The 18,773-nt window shown below is 35.4% G+C and overlaps 1 protein-coding gene and 1 long non-coding RNA gene across 6 annotated transcripts in view; one reads left to right on the forward strand and one right to left on the reverse strand.

Moving 5' to 3' along the window:
- LOC107514426 overlaps positions 1-14,576 on the reverse strand; it is a 116,295-nt gene extending 101,719 nt beyond the window's left edge. Inside the window, exons 1-4 of the long non-coding RNA XR_004950532.1 lie at positions 14,428-14,576; positions 11,599-11,807; positions 10,095-10,259; positions 8,077-8,239 (exon numbers count right to left, since the gene is read on the reverse strand). This is a non-coding gene — a long non-coding RNA (uncharacterized LOC107514426). The remainder of the gene's footprint in view (positions 1-8,076; positions 8,240-10,094; positions 10,260-11,598; positions 11,808-14,427) is intronic.
- GRIK1 (glutamate ionotropic receptor kainate type subunit 1) overlaps positions 1-18,773 on the forward strand; it is a 330,275-nt gene that overhangs the window by 294,525 nt on the left and 16,977 nt on the right. For all 5 annotated transcript variants that reach the window (XM_016152124.2, XM_016152125.2, XM_016152126.2 and 2 more), the window contains 2 exons: positions 1,977-2,194; positions 14,324-14,549. In XM_016152124.2, coding sequence (XP_016007610.1) covers positions 1,977-2,194; positions 14,324-14,549 — 444 coding nt within the window. The remainder of the gene's footprint in view (positions 1-1,976; positions 2,195-14,323; positions 14,550-18,773) is intronic.

Consider the following 18,773-nt stretch of genomic DNA (forward strand, 5'->3'; position numbering starts at 1 on the left):
TAATATAAGGATAAATTTACAGCAGAAAATCTGTACCTATAAGCTAAGGAAATATATCTCTTAACTGTATTACTGATTTCCCATGGCTACTTTATAAAATAAATGATATTTTAATGATAACCAACAAAAGATCTAAAACAATGTCACACTGCCACAAGGCTGCTGGATGGATTAAATACGAAGATATGAAACAACCTTGGGTAGTAAACCACATGCATACACCCATAGGCATATAAATCCCATTAAACCACAAGATTAAAACAACAGCAATAAACTATCCCACTAAATCCTTGGAGGCAATTTAATGAAAACTATTATAAATCTGTATAATATTACACATCCAAATTCAAAAAACAAACAAACAAAAAACAAAAAAAAAAGAAAATATAAATCTCAGTGAAACAGTTTACCTCAATAAAAAAATAAAGCACAAAAATAATTAATAGCATAAGAATATGTCAGTTAGTTCAAAGTCCAGAAACTCTGTCTACCTTGATCTGCTTATTAAAAGCCTTGAGCTGGTTTTGATTTCATGAACAATATGTATGTCTGTTTATAAATTAGATTTGAGCATAAACTTATTTGTAGATTGCTAAACTCCAATTTCCCTTTCTATCTTAAACTACAAAACTTTGAAACACCCCATGAGAATAGTGAAAGAATTCTTTCAACTGCTATACTTAACCTTTTGGATTTTTAAACTTAGAGTATTTTAAATTGTCGCCTAAACTCTGTCATACCTCCGAGTTCATGGACTAAATGCTAAAAACAGAATCAATGGTTTTCAGGCAAGCCGACTAGCCAAAATTCATTCATGAATTAGTGTAATTGGAGTGATCTCTGCATATACTGTCTGCCCATTTTAATTCTACTGCTGAATTTACAGAGTTTAGTTTGACCAAATATTTTGAGCTAGAGAATTTGCACAGATGTTTGCCCTCTTTGTAAGTAAACTGAGCCACATACCCTGTCTTTTAGAGAGAAAGGTTTTCTTGGTAAACGCATTAATTGCCTCTATGTCATCTTTTACAAATAATCAGGAATCATCTGAGAACATCTAAAATGTATGTTGGTTTTTTGTTTTTTTTTTTAATCAGGAAGGACCCTTTTCACCAGAGAAACAGTCAGTCTTTGAAGTATAATTAAGAGATAGTACTATATTTAAGGATAAATTTTGTTTATAGTGAATATATTCTTTTCAGTTAAGTAATTGAGGGATCACTTCATAAATTATATAAATATCTAATCAATATGCTGTACACCTGAAATGAAAAAAATAAAAAATTAATTTTCCAAAATAAAAATAAATAAGTCATTACCAACCTCCCAAAAAAATTACATTAGAAAAAAATCTCAACTATAAAAGTAACATAAGACAATAAAAACGTGATTCATCTACTGTCAAATACCACTGCATTCTTTTTAACTTGATTTGTAAACTCCCAATGTTTTATTAAAGTACATGCAATAAATGTCATGACATGTCAATCTTTTGAAAATTTCTCATACTCTTTAATCTTAAATAAACATAAGTTAACTGTTCATAGGTGTACAAAGACCTAGAACATTTTATTTCACACAATAAGATGTATATCAGACAGCAATAAAAGGCCAGAAGTCTGAAGATTGACTTTTTAACCAAAACAAGTATATAAACTCAACTCTAGGCAACCAAACTAACTGTAAATTGTAAACATAGAATATCTCAGGGTTAAAACCATTTAATGTCATCAAATGTCAATAGATTACATTTTAAGCAGTAGTAGTGATTAATAATGATAAAAGATTATTTAAAATTTGCTCCATTTTATTAAAAATGCATCAGTTTCACTAACACACAAGAGAGGAAGTCCTTGATGGATTTACAATTTCTATGCCACAAAAATTCATTATCTCTCTGAGACCAGTTCAAATCATAAGTCTTCCTGTTTCTCCTAACTCTGTTTAACATTCTTACTCTGATAATACCATCACAGGATCAGAGCTGATGCCTAAAGCTCTATCGACCAGAATAGTTGGAGGGATATGGTGGTTTTTCACCCTAATCATCATTTCATCCTACACTGCCAATCTGGCCGCCTTCTTGACAGTAGAGAGAATGGAATCCCCCATAGATTCAGCAGATGATCTGGCAAAGCAAACCAAGATAGAATATGGAGCGGTCAGAGATGGATCGACAATGACCTTCTTCAAGGTAAGAAATTGACAATGCAGTCTTGATGATTCTCATATTTAGGGGAGGGGTTGCAAAATAAAAGAGTCTCCCCAAAAAGTAAGAAATCTTAGGCAATTTTTTTGTAAAATAAAAAAACTTAATGACATAATTCCATTACAAGGAATCCATGTGCCCTCAGCAATCAGCCTAAAGCAATTTCTTTGGCCCTTCTATCCCCAATTTAATACAGTTAGATCCATAAGTCAGTATGTTCAATATCTTCTCTTGTTTTTTTATCATAAAGAAATACTATTTTCTGAATATGGTCTAACCACACATTAATTAATTGCTCATGTATGGAACTCACAAAAATAAAGATTCATTAATTTGAAATTCTGACAACCAGAATACTTGAATATAGTAGTTTTGTTCTTTCTGTTCTATACTTGATGAGATAGAAACAGATGACAAGTAAACGTGTCGATGTTGGAATTTATTTGGAGAATTAACACACACACACACACACACACACACACACACACACACACACACAAAATCCCAAAGGACTCTAGTCTAATATTGCATCTGTGCAGAGGACAGAGTTGTCAGCCAGATTCAAAACTTTACAATAGCCTGGAGTGCCTTCCAAGGCACCAAAGGAGAATTAAGTTCAAGTCAATACCAGTTTTAGTGTCAAGTGTATTTCATTGTTCAAGTCTTCTAATTACTTACCCAGAACAATGAAACTGATTTCTGCCATGCCTATAAAATAAGCCTTGTTAAATCTCAGATACTATAGCTCCTATGGGGGAAAAATGGGCTTAAATAGATCCAGAGAGGTTTAGAGATGGCCAAAACACCTTAGAGACCATCAAGTTCAGCCTTTCCCTTTACTTATGCAGAGAACAAAGCCTTCAGTAGATGAATTATCTGCTCAAAATCATGTAGTTGGTCTATGACAGAGATAGGCTAGAAACTTCTTTTAAAAGGTAAATGTGCATGTGAAAACAAAGGAAAACATTGGTTGTATCCAAAACAAACTTTAAATATACCTTTGTAGAGGTTTCACATCCAGATTATCACAAATGAAGTTGTTCCCCTCCGGATTGAGCGGCTAAAAACTTGCAAGGAATATTAATTTAGAAACAAAAAACTAAAGATAAGAAAAAGTGAATATGCTCTTTGTATAACAGTTTTAGTAGTATTGGTTCACCAAAATAGGTGTCACCTATGCAGTCAATTTGGTTCAACAATAATAAAAATTAATTAATAAAAACTTTATTTTAAGAGTAAACTATACCTGGAGGCTTATCAAAAAGTAGAGTAATGTAACAAGCTAGGATGTGCTTTTCCTCTATATTAAAAAGATGATCTTTAAACATTCTTTTCACTTTAAGAAATATGTCATTGATTTAATGAATGTGTAAAGTGTGGTGATTGTTTCTTCCCTGGACGAGTGTTGTTTTAAGGACAAATGACATTAAATATATGGCTCTCTAAGCTTCCAAAAGTTGTGTTTCTGTGAAGAGACACGAGTTACCCTGAGATAGTAATTTATCACAATACTTGTCAGAAACCAGGAAAGTCACCTGCAAGACACATAGGACAGAGGGACACCGCCAAAGTAGATTCTGGTATGTCTTTAAAAATATCTGAAATGATTTATCTCTTTCGCCAATATCAAAATGATTTAAAGTATTGGAAAATGGGCAAGTAGGGGCAGAAGAGATTCTACTACCTTCTTCTACAGTACAAATACGGAAGAGGGATGGGCTACTCTTTGTACAAGCAGTGATTTGCCACTGTGCAAACTATGTACGTATTCACAAAGTATCCCCTGGCCTCATTTTGATTTGTCTCTGTTTATTTGCCTTTCTGAATAAAAAGGGTGCTGGTTCCCATTTTTCCTGGCAGGACCCTGGGGTGACCACATGAAGGCATTCTTGGGTAGTGCATTTCCCCGCAACGATCGTGTGCTACTCTCAAAGCATTTTCAGAAAGGGCTCCTCCTGCTTGCTCCCTGGTCCTGAAAATGAGACACAAGGAAAAGTGGTCTCTCAGGTCACCAGGCAAATGAAGAGGCAATAAGCGTCTCAGGGAGAAAGAATGTGGTGACGGTACCAGCAGCAACAGAGAATAGCAGCACAGTAACTCACGACCACATGCTGTTTCTAAAAGCTTTACATATGTTATCTCATTTTATCCTTACAAAAGCCAACTGGGATAAGTACTAATATTACCCTCATTGCATGATGAGAAGAATGAGGTAGAGCCAATATTTATAAAACTATTGATGGAAAACTTCAGAGAGTTCTAGAAGATAGAGTCCCTGAGGGTAAAGAATTGGTCTGTTTTGTTTATCATCACATTCCCAGAACCTAAAACAGTACCTGACACATAGTAGGCACTCAGAAAACATGTTTTAAATAAATAAACAAATGTACTAATGAATCCAGAGAGATAGAATTCTATTGAAGAAGAAACGGGCGGGGGTGAAGAGAGAGAAAGATGGAGGAAGGGAAGAAAGGAGGGAGGTAGAGAACTGCCTTTGTCCATTCAGTCTGCGGTAACAAAACAAAACAAAACAAAATCCCCACAGACTGGGTTGCTTATAAACCTTCTTGCCGTTCTGGAGGCTGGAAGTACAAGACCGACCGAGGGCCTCTTCTAGGTCAAAGACTTTAAGTCAGATCCTCACATGGTGGAAGGGGCAAGGAATCTATCTGGACCTCTGTTATGAGGCACTAAGTCCACTCATAAGGGTTCTGCTCTTTTGACTTAAGCACCTTCCATAGGCCTCATCTCCTAGTAGCATCATCTCTGGGGGTAAGAATGTCAATATACGAATTTAGGGGGAACACATTCAGACCACAGTACAATGGACACATTGAGATCTACACAGGACGAGATGCTGTTGCCAAGTTCTCAATTTACAAGCTAGCCTACACCTCAGCAGCCCTCTTTATCAAGAAGGAGTTTGTTTACAAAAGAGAACAAGGACTAAATCCAACTAAGTTTTCCCCTTGAGCGACGTAAACTGTTAGAAAGCTTCAGAGGGATATGCACTCGGGTTTCTTAAACTGGATTATCCCTCAAGGGGAAGAAACACTCCAGCCTTCTAGCTCTCAGTGTAGTTCCACCCTAACTCACTGAGTGACAGCAGTTACGGTCACAAGGACTCAGTCCTGACCCGGCCCCACATTAATGTTTCACCTCTGCTCTGCCATCAAGGCCTCTCTCCCTCCCATTCTCTCTTAATCAAGGACAATATCCTCTCTTTAGCTGCTGAATGAATAAGGAATGAGGCAATACATTTGCCTAATCTAATGAATTAGGGAAATGCATTTGCCTAATCTAACCCAGTATATTCTGATCCCTTGTTGAGGAATGAACCATTTGCTCAGATCAGTCCCATCTCCACTCAAGTATAAGAAAACATTTAGTAAAAAGCATTTCTCATCACACACAATGTAACTTAAAGTGCTTTTGTTCCCGGAAAAAAAAACAAACAGATAGATGATAGATGATAGATAGATAGATAGATAGATAGATAGATAGATAGATAGATAATAGATAGATGATAGATGATGATGATGATAAATAGATAGATAAATGATAGATAGATAGATAGATAGATAGATAGATAGATAGATAGATAGATGATAGATAGATGATGGATGGATGGATGGATGGATAGATAGATAGATAGATAGATAGATAGATAGATAGATAGATAGATAGATGATAGATACATAGATATATATATATACCTCTTTTTGTTAGCACTCAAATAGTAGAAACCTGTCTCTTTGCTTTCGGGTTCATTCTAAATCGTTTTATAGCTAACGAATAGACAGCTACAAGGAGGAAAGAACTATAGACATTACCAAAATCCACGAACAAATGAAATTGCTAATCCTTCATATTTGGTCTCTGAACCACAAGCAAAAGATGTTCTTAGTGAAGGTTCTTGAAAAATGTGGCCAGAAGTTTCTTGCTAAAATTTCAATCAAAATCCATTGACTTTTTCTCCCTAGACTTTGCTATCTTGTAGACAGTACGATCTCAGAGTTCAGTTTTGAGATATTAGATTTTTTACATAAAATAAAAAATTTACTTTTAAAAAAATAGCTCAGATGAGGTTCCACTATCCACCATCTAAATTCAGGTAAGGCAGAGGGAATGAATTGACATTTATTGAGCAAGTGCCAAGTCTGGGACAGGGAAGGCTGAAGCAGTCCTCCTGGACCATGCCATTTGTATGTGGAACAATCACACTGTTCCTCAGGAACTGTGTTTACACATGAGAACTATGATTAAATTACAAATTCGATTCCACATACATTCACAAGGCTTTAGATGATCACCGGAGATTCTAGCTGATATTGTCCATAAAAAAAAGAATGACTAGGAGTGCTGTGGCCAGTGTCACTCAGTTAATGATCATTATTAATCATGAAATTTTCTCAAGGTCACCAGCACTCTGAGTCTTAAAGTTTTAAGCACTGTGGATAATATAATACCTGTTTGGTCAAAGGATATCAGTCACCCCTAAGCCAATTAGCAGGAAGGACGAGGTTAAAGAGAAGCAGAGTATTTTAACAACTGTCCAGAGACTGTTGAAGATGTTTTAGGAAATTCTCCAAATGTCAGGGGACCATTTATTTCTCCTTATAAAACCATCAATTGAATAATGAACTCTTTTTATGAGTCAGTATATTAACAATAATTCGGAACTCCAAGAGACCTTATTTAAGAGAAATTTTCAACAAACTTTTTTCTATTTTTGTACTTAGGATAATACAAATTAACAGTATGATTTCAACTATATTGATTTCTCAGCTCTCTGCTGGTGAATCGCGTGGTCCTTTCAATTGTTGCAAAACCCTCGGCAGCAAAGGTATTTGTTCCCTGTCCCCTGAGCTTCTGGAGACCACTACCAGTATCTTAGCAAGTACAAAGAGCAGTCAGTTTATGAGCAAGTTCTGCAGATACAACTTGAGGACAGCTTCTCTAAGGCCTACCTGTCTCATTTCTTCTTTACATCTCCCAAAATGGACAGAGATGGCATCCAACTATAACTTTTCCTCTCATAATGAAGCACTAAATTACTAATTTTCTCTATCTCTCTTAGAAAGTAAGGAATGTACAAAAATGCTATTATTTCTCCTTGTTGTAATTCTATTAATTACCTTCCAGTATGAATGGAATAATCCAAACTTTGGTCCCACAGTGACAGATTAGCAAGTCACATTTTTTCCCCACATGAAGAAAAGGTTGTCATTAAAAAGTCTAAGAACTATTTGAGGCCTGAAGGAAAGGATTTCTCAATGTCCCTTGTAAACCATCATTCAAGCAAAATAATGGCTTTAGTCCATTGTTCGGAGAATGGGGATACCAGTCTTCTCAAAAGATAAGACTAACATCAAATGCTGGGATGTAAATTAAAACTTACCACGAAGTGCTTCAGGCTGCATGTTCTGGAACCAGACTGCTTGGGTTCAAATTCAGACCCTACTGTTTATTTAGCTATATGGTCCTTGGCAAGTTATTTATACTTTCTACATGTGAATTTCCCTCTCTATAAATTGAGAATAATATCTAACTCCTAAGATTATTTTAAGGATTAAATGACTTAATAGAGGTAATGTTCTTACAAGGCTACTTGGAAAATTGTAAGCAATAAAAAAGTGAGATATTATTATAATTATCACCAACAACATCATCACCATTAGCATCCCACTCATACTCCTAAGTATTAGTCCTATTTTTTTCAATCCTTTTTTTTTTTAACCCTCTAATTTGGTCTTTGTTCAGCTTCCTGTCAGTGACTTCCGGACAGAAAAGTCCAGAGTGGGTACCATGTGCCCAAGATGTCAAGGACTTTCAGAGGCCAGGACAAAGCCATCCTGAGTGCATACCTTGTATTTGCAGGAGAGCCACCTCCAGGTGGTAGGTAGGCAACAGATGGTGAAGCTGCCCATAGACGTCAGCTAAGAAGTCGAGTGAGGCAGTTTAACTTAATTCAACTCAGTTAATTTTTTTTTTCCATATCTCCAATAAATCCAGTGCTTGAGGATGGCACTATAAAGGGTAAGAGGGGAAAAGGTATAACATTCTGTGCAAGACTTGAAGATCTGAATAGCAATAGAGAGCCGAAATGCACGTAGACCTGTTAGATGCAACGCAACATGATTAAGAAGCATGTGTTGTGGTACGCACATCGGAAGACGTTCTTGTCAGCCATATTGACTAAGAAATATTCATGTAAGAAATGCATCTCATAGAAGCTTGCCTGGCAAAAAATCATTATCCTCTCAGACCCAAGCCAGAGGATTACACAGATTAGATCATGACTCAGTCTAAAAATGACTTGGGTAAAATAGGTTTTAAAAGTCATAACAGACTTGTCATTTCTGGCTTTCATGGTCTGGGGACTTTGGACCAGCTATGGGAATAAGGGACTCTCTAACCTTTATAAAATCCCTCCAGGGAGTGGTTAGGTGCCGAGCACTGCACTGGTGGGAATGAAGCAATGGGACTTTATGGGGAGATAGGTTTCAGATAAAAATAGTCATTTAAAGAAGAACGAGATGAAAGACATTTCTCAAACTTCCCTGCACAGAAAGGCACTCTTCATGTAAGAGCTATTAGCTCATGTTAAAAAATCTAGCTAATTATGAGTGTCCAAAATGTTAAGTCCCTCTAGGCTAAAAATGAATTTGTTTGGTAAGAAATCCATGAGGTCAGTTAAAAGTTAAACGGTTTCAAAGACAGGTGTATTGCCTGTAATGGACCATATTTTTCTCTAGAGGAGAGAAAAACATGAAAAATGTCTTAGCAAAGGTGTTTAAATCCCACTGAGGAAAATTTTTAAAGGTAACACATAAATTTTTAGAACCTTGGAGATTCCACAAATGGCATAACCTTCTACTAATTCAAGATGTGAACATAATCAACTATGTCGATTATATTATATACATTTGAAAGACAGGTTCTCATTATACTATAATTGTTTTTTTCTGATACTTTTTCTCCAAAGTGACTTTTATAGATTAAATCGTATTTTTAAAACACCATAAGAAATTATTATTTAATGAAATAATATGTTTAATCATGTGTTAATGAAAATAGTTGTTTTTTTAAGGCAACTATTCATCTCTCTTATATCTGTTTCACAAGTTAGGGTTTCTACATAATTGATTTCTATGTCTTTTGTTGATTAAGGTTTTCTTAAATCAGCATTTATCTAAAGTAAAGTATATGGAAGATTTTAAAATGTAATTGTTTTTGGTATTTCATTTGTTCAACATACACATATTTACCACATTTATAATATCACTTTGGATAAGATAACAAAGATCAACTATCAATAATTTCCCCAGTGTGTATATATGTGTGTGGGGTTAAGTAGATATGTAAAATAAATATATATAAACATAGATCTACATGTAAAATCTTCAGACATGTTGGTCTGAAGTAGAATTGAATACTTATTCATTCTATTGAATAATAAAATTATACATCTTCACTATAGAAGCCCCATAACCTGGTTGAAGAAATTAAGTGATAATGCTTGTCTCAGTAAAAATGAAACATTAGACAGAGATATCTATAAATTGGAGGTTCTATAAGATTTAATACCATGTTACATTCCAGAAATGTACCTATATTACATGTTAGAACAGATAGCCTGCAACTAAAAACAATGAAAATATATGGAATACAAAACATTATTAAATAAAAAGACATAATACGTAGATCTTTCTACATATTTTTCTAGGTTCCGACTACTGAACCTCCTAAAACGGTGTCTAATTTTTTTGTCTAAATAAATATAAACTGCTTAAATTCATGTAAATATTTCTCACATATTATGCAATGACTACAAGAATTCTAACACTTCTGTTTCTAATAGAAAGATACCACAGTTACTTACTGTAGTTATTTCTTTCGAAAATTTGTTAATTCTGTTGAAACGTTAGCCAAGTCATGAGTTTGATATTCTGTGTATTAAAACAAATAGTTGATTCTTTTTTGATTAAGAACACTGACACTGGAGCCAGATCGCTGGTATCAAATCCTGACTTCAACTTTTCTTCATCTGTAAAAAAAAGAAAAAATAATAGTATCTTTCTCATATGATCACTGTGGAGATTAAATGAATTAATACATGTAAAGTGTTTAGACTAGTGATTGGCACAAAGTAAACTCTGCATGTGGGGCTTATTATTACCATTTTCAAAAGGTAGTTTTTAGCTGCACAGAGACACATTATAAATCATTCCCCAGTGAGGGTTTAACTTGTATGCATTACAGGCCAAAAAAAAGAGAAATAAGTGATGGTCATTGTATACTAAAATAGTAACACTTCTTTATAACAGATTTTAGATGAAAAAAATGCTTATTCTTTGACAACAATGTTTCATCGGCAGCAGAATAGCCACATAATCAGGTTTAAACAGACAAAATGAATTTATCTAAATCTTGTGCCCCTCTAGGATTTAAAAAAAAAAAAACAATGGATAATTTAGATTTAATAAATTAGGCCTTTTCAGTTTTAGCAATTTTTGCTAAGAAGCTCAGAGTACTTTATAAGTATTCTAATTAACCTTTGACATATTCAGTGAAATAAGAGGCAATTTCTGTTTGTATTTTTTTTTAATGTGTATTATTTAGAGAGATTTAGCAGGCTGTAACTATAAAAGACTTAGAAGTGCAAAAACATCGAGACTGCCATTCAAACAGTTTACCTGGCCTTCTGATTATTGACAGTAATTTTCCATGGAATATGCTCCTAGTTTTCAGAATTCGTAAGATACATGTCTTAAAAATAGAAAACCTATTTAAAAAAAGAAATAAAACTGACTACTCCCCAAACTGCACTTTCTGACCTAACAAAAAATAAACTTTATAGAACATAGCATGACAACGGACAGAACTCAGGAGTAACGAGGAAAGAGACCTTAATTCTGCATTGGCCCTTTCACTAACCAGTATGACTTTTATGTGTCTCTTAACTGTCTTTGAGGCCAGAACCTGCATAAGTAATATAAAAGGACTGGTCTAGAGAGCAGAACCCGAGGGCTGAAGGATTCGTAACCAAAACTCTTCCAACTGTGAAGTTCACCTTGTAGGTTTCCAGTGGTAGAAAACTCACTATATCCTAAGGTGTTTGAGCCATCCACAGATACTTCTAATCTTCCCAGCTCCTCAAATAATCTATAATTCCAAATGTGGAATAAAATGGAGCTCCACAACAGCAAACATTTTAAATAATAAAAGAGAACACTGAATAAAAGCAGAAGGATGCTATTCTCTCTCCCATTACGTTCACCATTATTAGGCTGGACCAAGAAGAGCAGGAGAAAGTCAAAGGAATTTCAAATGTTTCCTGTACCTTCAACTTGATCTAGTCTTCCACCAAGTGATGGTTTTCTTACCAATAAAAGGCTCTTCAAAAGAGTCTGTGCCAGCTAGGTGTCCCCTCCAACACCTCAGTGAGTTCAGGCCAAGAACAACTTCCTAGTTCAAGAAGGAAGAATCAAACCATAGAAGGAAGAAATAAATATGGTTGAATTAAGTCCATGACCTCCACACCACGGAACAGTGCCACTCGAAATGAGTATAAAGGATGTGCTGACTTGTGTAACTAAGAAAAAAAAAATGAGAGCAAGAATTTAGAAGTTTTGTAGCTCTTAGACATTGCGGTGGCACTAAAAGCATGATCAGTGGGCACTTATTGAGTGTAGATGACTTTGAGGCATGTCGTGTGCTCACACGGTGAGTCACATCTGGTATGAGTTGCATACAGGTCACATATAACAGGACCACAGATAGGTTTACCATAGATTGAAAAGAACAGACAGTCCTTCGCAGCATGTAATTTGAGAACCACACCTGATAGGGCTCAATAACAGGCATGTAGCTTTCGGGTCGAATCTTTTCATCTTCTTCCAGATCCTTCAATTACTAGATGCCTAAAAGGACATCCTACACTTTATTTACCACAAATGGACTGATCATTTACTTTATTTTGCCCTCAATTTCCATAGATCAAAAATCTACTTTTTGAAATATTTACAAAATTCATATTTAATAAAAATTAAATATGTGGAAAAAATAGATGTTTTGTTAAGTTTTTATATGGGGGCTGACTCCTAGTTTGTATTAACATGATACCGAATAGCAAATAGAAAATTGCCTCATGAAATAATATGAGTCCACAAATATAAGCTATATTGTCATGGATAAAGTAAATAAGATTAAGATTATTCTTTGAAGAATTTTGGCAATCTAGACATCCACCTACCTAAAATCTCCATGGTACAGTGGACTGAGCAATGAATTAGATATCGATGTCATTGAATTAGGGCCCAATATATTAACTCTGATACTAACTAGTTTTGTCACTTTCATAAAGTCTCCAAACCTCTGTACTAACATTTCCTTCTCTGTGAAAACAGGAGATTGAATGAGCTAATTTCTAAAGTCTCTGACAACTTTAAAGCTTTCTACTTCTAAGAAAATTATTTCCCCTTAAGGTAGTTTCCTAATGGAGAAATAATTTTCCCAGCTATGCATTTATTGCCAAAACACAGACTGACCTCCTGGCTCTGGTACAAGTAGCTCTTTATTATAAATGTAGCATTAGCAGACATCTAGAGGCTAAAATCACACAACAAATGAAGCATAACCCTGACCTCCAAAACATGTCTTTGTCATAGAGACATGAGATCCAATTTGCAGATATCTCTGGGGTTGAGGAGTAACTCTACAGGGGCCTAATCATGACAGAATATAAGGTACTGTTTATTGAATTGTTGATTGTCTCACAAGACCTTTCTCAAGGGACTCTTCCAATGCTTAACAACCCAAAATAAAGCCATCTGTCCTCCCCTCACTCATAAAGCCTATAGCATTAACCCAGGTCTTAAATAGAGTTAGGAATTGAGTGAACCCCTAGGAACACTTGAGCATGAATTCCCACACTAGAGTTAATTCCACAAGTATTCCATTTATTGCTTATGGCCCTACATCATGTTTAAGCTTCTCTGCACTATTGAGATGATACACCCTGTGTTCACCAATGAAGCTGTTTAATGTGTGAGTACTATATATGTGTGTGAGAGCAGTAATTCTCATAGAGTCTTTCATCTTCCAAATAAATGGAGGGGAGAATTGATGCGAATGAAGATAAATTAAGAAAAAATGACGAGAACAATATGGAAATTGTAGAGTAAAATGTAAAATGTCTAATCATAGATTCTTATTCAAAAAAAATAAAGAATTTATATCTCGGCGATATGAAAACTTAGGGAATATATTTTAACAAAGAAAGTAAGGTAATGAGAGAGTGGAATGTTTAGATGCATGTAGAATATATACCATATGTGGTTTATTATTGACTGTATCAAAAAAGCCAAGAATAAAAGAAAACACAAAAGCATAGAACACTGAAATGAAACATTATCTTCATTATCTAAAGTATCATTTCAATTAAAACTGAATATATACATAAAACGTTATATAAATACAATCCAAAGAGTTTTCTGATGTGAATTTTAATTTGAAAGGGCATTTGTATTCTAAGTTTTCCATAAAAGATGAATGGATGGTAATTTTTTCATAAATAAAGCAGAGAAAGAGTGTGATTTATCCCAGAGCTGTTCCTAGACAAGGAATGCTGGATCAGGTACTGAAACGTACATATCAGAAACTAGTAAAACAATTCCTGCTGAAATGAAGTGATTGAAGGAAAATAGAGTAAATGAGGAAAGTCCTAGAGGAAGCTAGTTACCCTCAGCCCAGTGGGCTTTGAGAACTTGTTCTTAAGTGCTCACTGTTCATTAGACAAATGTTGTCATTGATACCAGTGTTCTTCCTTCCATAACTAAAATCAACAAAAGGACCTTGAGCCAATGTCTCACATCAACCAGGCAAGATTTCTTTTTTCTCAGTAGTTGCCTCAGTGCCTCTAAGTGTTTTTCTGTAGTAAATTGGGCTCTTCTCAACTACCAAACTGATGTCCCAGGGCCATTAATATTAGTTTCCTACCTGAAGATGAAGCATCTTCCCTATACCATTTCATCCACTGGGATTTAAATAACTTTAGGACACATGTTCTCAGCACTCTTTTGCTAATGGGTTTGCTTTCTTTCCCTGCAGAAGTCAAAGATATCCACTTATGAGAAGATGTGGGCTTTCATGAGCAGTAGGCAGCAGACTGCCCTGATAAAGAACAGCGATGAAGGGATCCAACGCGTACTCACCACTGACTATGCCCTGCTGATGGAGTCCACCAGCATCGAGTATGTGACGCAGAGGAATTGCAACCTCACTCAGATCGGGGGCCTCATTGACTCCAAAGGTTATGGAGTGGGAACACCTATAGGTAAGAGAGACAAGGCTTAGCCAAGACTGAGAAAGGCAGTATTAGTTATAAAGTATAGATTGGAATGGGCTTGGAGATATCTACTCCACATCCTAATAAACAAATAAATACGGAAAAAGCCCATATAGTTCAGAGGCATGTTTTGAATTGACCATTCCCATGGTCAATAAACTTTGAATTCACCATTTCTTTCAAGTTCTACCACTAGATATTTATTTAATATCTGTCTATAGATTTTATTATTTTACTCCAAACAAATATCTTTTTAAAAAATCTTAATTAATCTTCTTGACATTATTTTCTTTAGTACCTATACAGGCTTAGTTTTTCTACTTTAAATTATATTGGAATATAACAAAATTAATTATACATATGGATGATAAAAGTTAAAAGGCTAGGTTTCTATGTCGATAGCTATAAAAGCAAAGCTATATCTATAAAAGAAAAAAGATAAAGACTGAATTATAATTTGTCCAGGCAATATGCTAGATTCAGTCAATGATAACTAAAACCTCCAAACTTTCCTATTCCTTGATTTTGTACTACTGCTCTCTCTAGGGACATTATTGCCTTATAGGTATCACCGATTCATACAAGGTCTTCTTTCATTTCTAACGTATGACTGTATTCTGTATTCAGGGATAATTACTGATTCCTTCTCTATTGAAAGCTCCCTCTCTACTATCTTCTCTCTGTAGAAAACTATATTGTATAAGGTTCTAGTTCAGTGGCAGCCTGCTCTTCTCAAGTGAGTCATTGGTAATGTTCTGACAAGTGTTCCAAAGGAAAGGAGTCAGGGGCCACCTTAACCACTGAGCTGGTCCAATAAGCAAAAATCTTAGTTATAGTCAAGTCAGATAATTAAGGACCCGAGATAGATTCGGTTTGCTTGTGTTATCATTTTTTACTGTATGAAAGGTTATCCAGTTCAACCTTTGACATTAGTTAGGAATCAAAAATTCAAATGCCCACAGAGACCAAGCAGATATCATAACTGAATAAAGCATGTTTGCTTGAGAAGGAATAGAGAATGGTAGCTACTATGAAGAATTAGAGACCACATGACTCATCTAAAGGGGATAGCTGTTTTTTCAGGTCAGGCATATTTGTACATGTGAAAATTGGAGCACAAGTTTTTTAGATATTCCACTTTTCATTAAAAAAAAATATCAGATTTTAGATGAACTGTCCTGATATTTTAATTTAATGACAATTTTTTTTAAAAAGACCATAGACAGATGCTATTTTCTAAAATCCCATCACTGCTAATTTTAGTTAAATGGGCCATCAGTCAGGCAAGAACACCAGGAGTGTGTGCCTCCACCTGAATTTTCAAATCAAGACCTTAGAATTAATAGTGATATACTCTGCATCTTTTTAGAGAAGCAACTGTACTTTCTTAATAGAACTATATTTAGACAAAATTATAAGTTGAAAACTGCACTTTTATTGTTCCATCTTTGACACATAACCCCACCTCAACAACCTTTCAATGTCCCTCTTTTCCCACCAAACTTCCTATCTAGTAAGAATGGTAGAAAATAACAAAGTACATCACTCCTTCTCAGAATATTTGCACCTTAATGTGAAACTTTTAGTGAGTATTTCTTCTACCGAATGGAATATAACCCTAAAGCTATTTTTTTTTTTGAGGGAGGGGAACAGGAAGGAAGCAAGAAGCTCCTCTCTGCAACACTCCTGAATAAATAGAGCGCTTTGAAAATTACTCTGTCCTCATGTGAATGAGGGTGACCCTCTGATGAGCGTCACTATATTTTATATAATGTGATACAGAGAGCTCTGAATGTTCCAGTTCAGTCTGCTTTCAGCCAACCTCATCTGTACTCGGACACACAAGTTCCAAAGTTGAAAAGTCATTCCCCCTCCCTAAATGAAAAGAAATACACTCCAGGAATTTTTCACAGTGGTTATAAACCTGCCATGCTTTCACACCAAAAACAATGAAGGAATAATTGGAACAGATGGCAGACCTCAGAGAGAACACATCCATTGAAAATACAGCTGTTGGACAAATTTGTGAAATATTTCTTTCCATGATGAACTGACTTTTTAAGAAAGATCAGTTGCTATTCAGGAAGATCTGTGTGTATACATATATATTTCTTCAAGTGGCTTGTAATAAATCACGCTCAATGTCATTCAGTCCATTTAAGGAACGACAACAACAACAACAAAGATTGAAACCTAAATATATCCAGATATAAAAACAAAATTCTCTGCTCACTTCTGGTCCTGCCCTGATTGAGGCTCCAAACTCTCCACAACGGTCAAAGATTGGCAAAATCAGCTTGGTCACAACACAAAATGGAAGCCTTTGCTTCTTAAAGACTCACAGGGCAGAAGCTTTGGAAATATGCCCCCTGAGGGATTTAAAATAAAATGAGAGCAGTGCAGGCTTAAACAAGTTACCAGGAGGCTGGAAATTACCTTCCTTAGGGACAACTTTGAACAGGGATCTAATCTGCATCTGTCTGAAATGTTTTAGGTATTGTGCAGGGTAAAGATGGAAGGAGAGTGTCGGCACTTATTGAGTGCCCACTATGTACTGCTGTGATTACTGGTGTGGAATCATTCTTACACTCTTCAAAGCACTGTCATGTACATTAAAACCAAGCTCTCCTGGTTCACTTACTTGTTCACATGCTGTTTTTGTTAATGGTGCTAATTTTGACACTCAACATTCTTCTGGGGATGGTTAAGCAAGCAGTCAATATCTTTTAATTTGGCTTTCAAGAGTCATTTTCTCATCCAAAATCCATACTCTTAATGGGAAGCCAAAATCTAATTCCAAAACACTTTGCTCTTCTTTTAAACTCGATTTCCAGTACTCACCATGACTTTAGGGGTAGTTGGGAGAAAAGAGAAAAAGCAACAATAGCAAGTGCCAAAATGTTAATCCTCTGCTTTTTCAGATTAAACATTGCCATAGAACATAAAATATAAGTGGAGGTTTGTGGGTAGGTGTTCATAGTGGGTGGAGGAAGAGGCTTTCATAGAAATAACACTAGAGAACTAAGAAGAGTTGAGTTGAATTCTTGTCTCTGCCAAAAACTATTATTTTCACTCACTAGATGTCTCAATTCTAAAATTAGTAGACGTAACTACATAATTCCTAAGATCTCTTCTGGTTCTAAGATGCCACATTTTTCCATTTGCTTTTTTTTTTTTCATTTTTCTATATCTACCAAGAAAAACTTCATTGTTAGCAAACAGAAAGAGTCAGAATGTACTATGTTCCTACTGTAGAAGAAATACGAACAAAATTTTTCAGCATCCAAGGAAAAATTGAGTAGATGACTTTTACTATCTTTTTAGCTCTTCCTTTGCACTGATTAACACAGGAATCCAGTATTAAGCCAGCTATGGCAATGGGCAGGTGTCGGTGCTCTCTAACTTTAATATAATTAAAAGTATAATAGCATTACTAGAAAATAGAGTAAAAATAATATCAATAAAGTTCTTGCAAATTTTCCAAACTTAACTGAATTTTGTAGGCATTTTTAATTAATCAAAACCTACTCTTATATTATATTAATAGATATATTAGTCAGTGTGGAGTAATTACTGCAACCAACAACTGCAAATTTTCTTTCACTTACACTGTAAATGTTTATTTCTTGACCTTGTCATGGTCCAATGTGGATTAAAAGAGAGACTCTCTTTCATGCAGTAATTGTGGGACCCAAGATCCTTTGAATTGGTGGTTCCACTGTCCCTAGTGACCTGAAACTCTTTTCTTTTGGCTGAATATTTGGGGAAAGTGTGAGAAGGAGTAGAGGATTGTGTTGGGAGGATTTTATGAGACAGGACTGGAAATAATTATGCATCGCTTTAGCTGCCAATGGCTAGAAATTGGCCACATCATCACACTGAATGAAAGAGACTGGGAAATGCCGAGCTACTCCCCTAGGAAGAGAAAATGACACCGGCGATGGTCAAGCCAGGCTGTCACAGTGTTAGACAACCAAAGTCCTAGAAAAAGGAGATTCTAACCAATGAAATCTCATAACATGGGAAAGAGTCATAAAATCCACCAGAAGCAGAGGTATGCTGCAGAATTCCCAGATCAGCATTTCCCTGTTGGGAAAAAAAAAAACCAGTCTGTGCAAGAGTTAATCTCAACAAGTCAGCTGTCCCCTTTCGAATTATTTAGAGCCTCAAAATACAGTATTGAACTTTCGTGCCCTTTGCCAGTCGTGCCCT

This window comes from Rousettus aegyptiacus, unplaced genomic scaffold (genome assembly GCF_014176215.1).
Source record: "Rousettus aegyptiacus isolate mRouAeg1 unplaced genomic scaffold, mRouAeg1.p scaffold_m13_p_4, whole genome shotgun sequence".
NCBI classification, from domain to species: Eukaryota; Metazoa; Chordata; class Mammalia; order Chiroptera; family Pteropodidae; genus Rousettus; species Rousettus aegyptiacus.